Raw genomic sequence first — 1,317 nt, forward strand, 5'->3', positions numbered from 1 at the left:
GGCCTCCCAAAGGGCTGGGATTACAAGATTACAGGTGTAAGCCACTGCACCTGGCCTTTTTTTTTTTTTTTTTTTTGAAACAGGGTCTTGTTCTGTTACCCAGGTTGAAATGCAGTGGCATGATCCTAACTCACTGCAAGCTTGAATTCCTGGGTTCAGACCATCCTTCCACCTCAGCCTATCAAAATGCTGATATTACAGATGTAAGTCACCATGTCCAGCCTAAAACGTTTCCACTAAAAAATGAAATTTAAAAATTGGATTTTACGTATTTAAGAACTTTCTCCGCAGTTGAGGCGGGAGAGCGGCGGGGCCGTGAGCGTGACTCGTTGGCTCCGCGCTGCTTCCCCCGCGCCGCCCGAGCAGCCATGTCCGAGGAGAAGCCCAAGGAGGGCGTGAAGATGGAGAACGACCACATCAACCTGAAGGTGGCTGGGCAGGACGGCTCCGTGGTGCAGTTCAAGATCAAGAGGCATGCCGGGCGCGGTGGCTCAAGCCTGTAATCCCAGCACTTTGGGAGGCGAGGCGGATGGATCACGAGGTCAAGAGATCGAGACCATCCTGGTCAACACGGTGAAACCCCGTCTCTACTAAAAATACAAAAAATTAGCTGGGCATGGTGGCGCGTGCCTGTAATCCCAGCTACTCAGGAGGCTGAGGCAGGAGAATTGTTTGAACCCAGGAGACGGAGGTTGCGGTGAGCCAAGATCACGCCATTGCACTCCAGCCTGGGTAACAAGAGCGAAACTCCGTCTCAAATAATAGTAATAATAAAAAAGATCAAGAGGCACATGCCGCTGAGCAAGCTGATGAAGGCTTACTGCGAGAGGCAGGGCTTGTCAATGAGGCAGATTAGATTCAGGTTTGACAAGCAGCCAATTAATGAAACCGACACTCCAGCACAGCTGGAGGTGGAGGACGAGGACACCATCGATGTGTTCCAGCAGCAGGCAGGAGGTGCGCCGGAGAGCAGCCTGGCGGGGCGTGGTTTCTAGAGGGCCGTCCCCAGCCTGGGCCGTCCGTCCTTGCATTGCTGTTGAATGGTGACCATGCCGACCACAAAGTCGTCTGTGGAAACTCGAGGTCGTTCACCACAATTGTTTTCCTCTCCTTGATGTACTTCAACTGCAACTCAAAACTCTATCTGCAGGGATGAATCTGTAACTTAAATTGGGCCAATCAGAATTCTTACCTTTGTTCAGGTAAAATGAGTTGCAAGGTATTTTGGGTTTGTTTTTGTTTTCCCCTTCCTGTAACATTTTTTTAACCCCAAAATTGTAGCCTGAATGTTCGCTTTTAGTCTGGCCAGGGATCTTA

At 50.3% G+C, this 1,317-nt stretch overlaps 1 protein-coding gene across 1 annotated transcript; it reads left to right on the top strand.

Moving 5' to 3' along the window:
* Window positions 1-354: 354 nt before the first annotated feature.
* On the top strand, window positions 355-1,078 carry LOC101036765 (small ubiquitin-related modifier 3-like). Its single transcript, XM_039473332.2, has 2 exons — window positions 355-472; window positions 788-1,078. Exons 1-2 carry the CDS (start codon window positions 369-371, stop codon window positions 993-995), a joined length of 312 nt encoding a protein of 103 aa, XP_039329266.1. The 5' UTR covers window positions 355-368; the 3' UTR covers window positions 996-1,078.
* The last annotated feature ends 239 nt before the right edge of the window (window positions 1,079-1,317 follow it).

This window comes from Saimiri boliviensis, chromosome 16 (assembly GCF_048565385.1).
Source record: "Saimiri boliviensis isolate mSaiBol1 chromosome 16, mSaiBol1.pri, whole genome shotgun sequence".
Taxonomy (NCBI): Eukaryota; Metazoa; Chordata; class Mammalia; order Primates; family Cebidae; genus Saimiri; species Saimiri boliviensis.

Excerpts from the sequence above, each read along its gene's own strand:
- LOC101036765 (XM_039473332.2), top strand. The coding sequence starts at position 369 with ATGTCCGAGGAGAAGCCCAAGGAGGGCGTGAAGATGGAGAACGACCAC. Across the intron at positions 473-787 it reads GTGCAGTTCAAGATCAAGAG|GCACATGCCGCTGAGCAAGC; the intron begins GCATGCCGGGCG and ends AAAGATCAAGAG.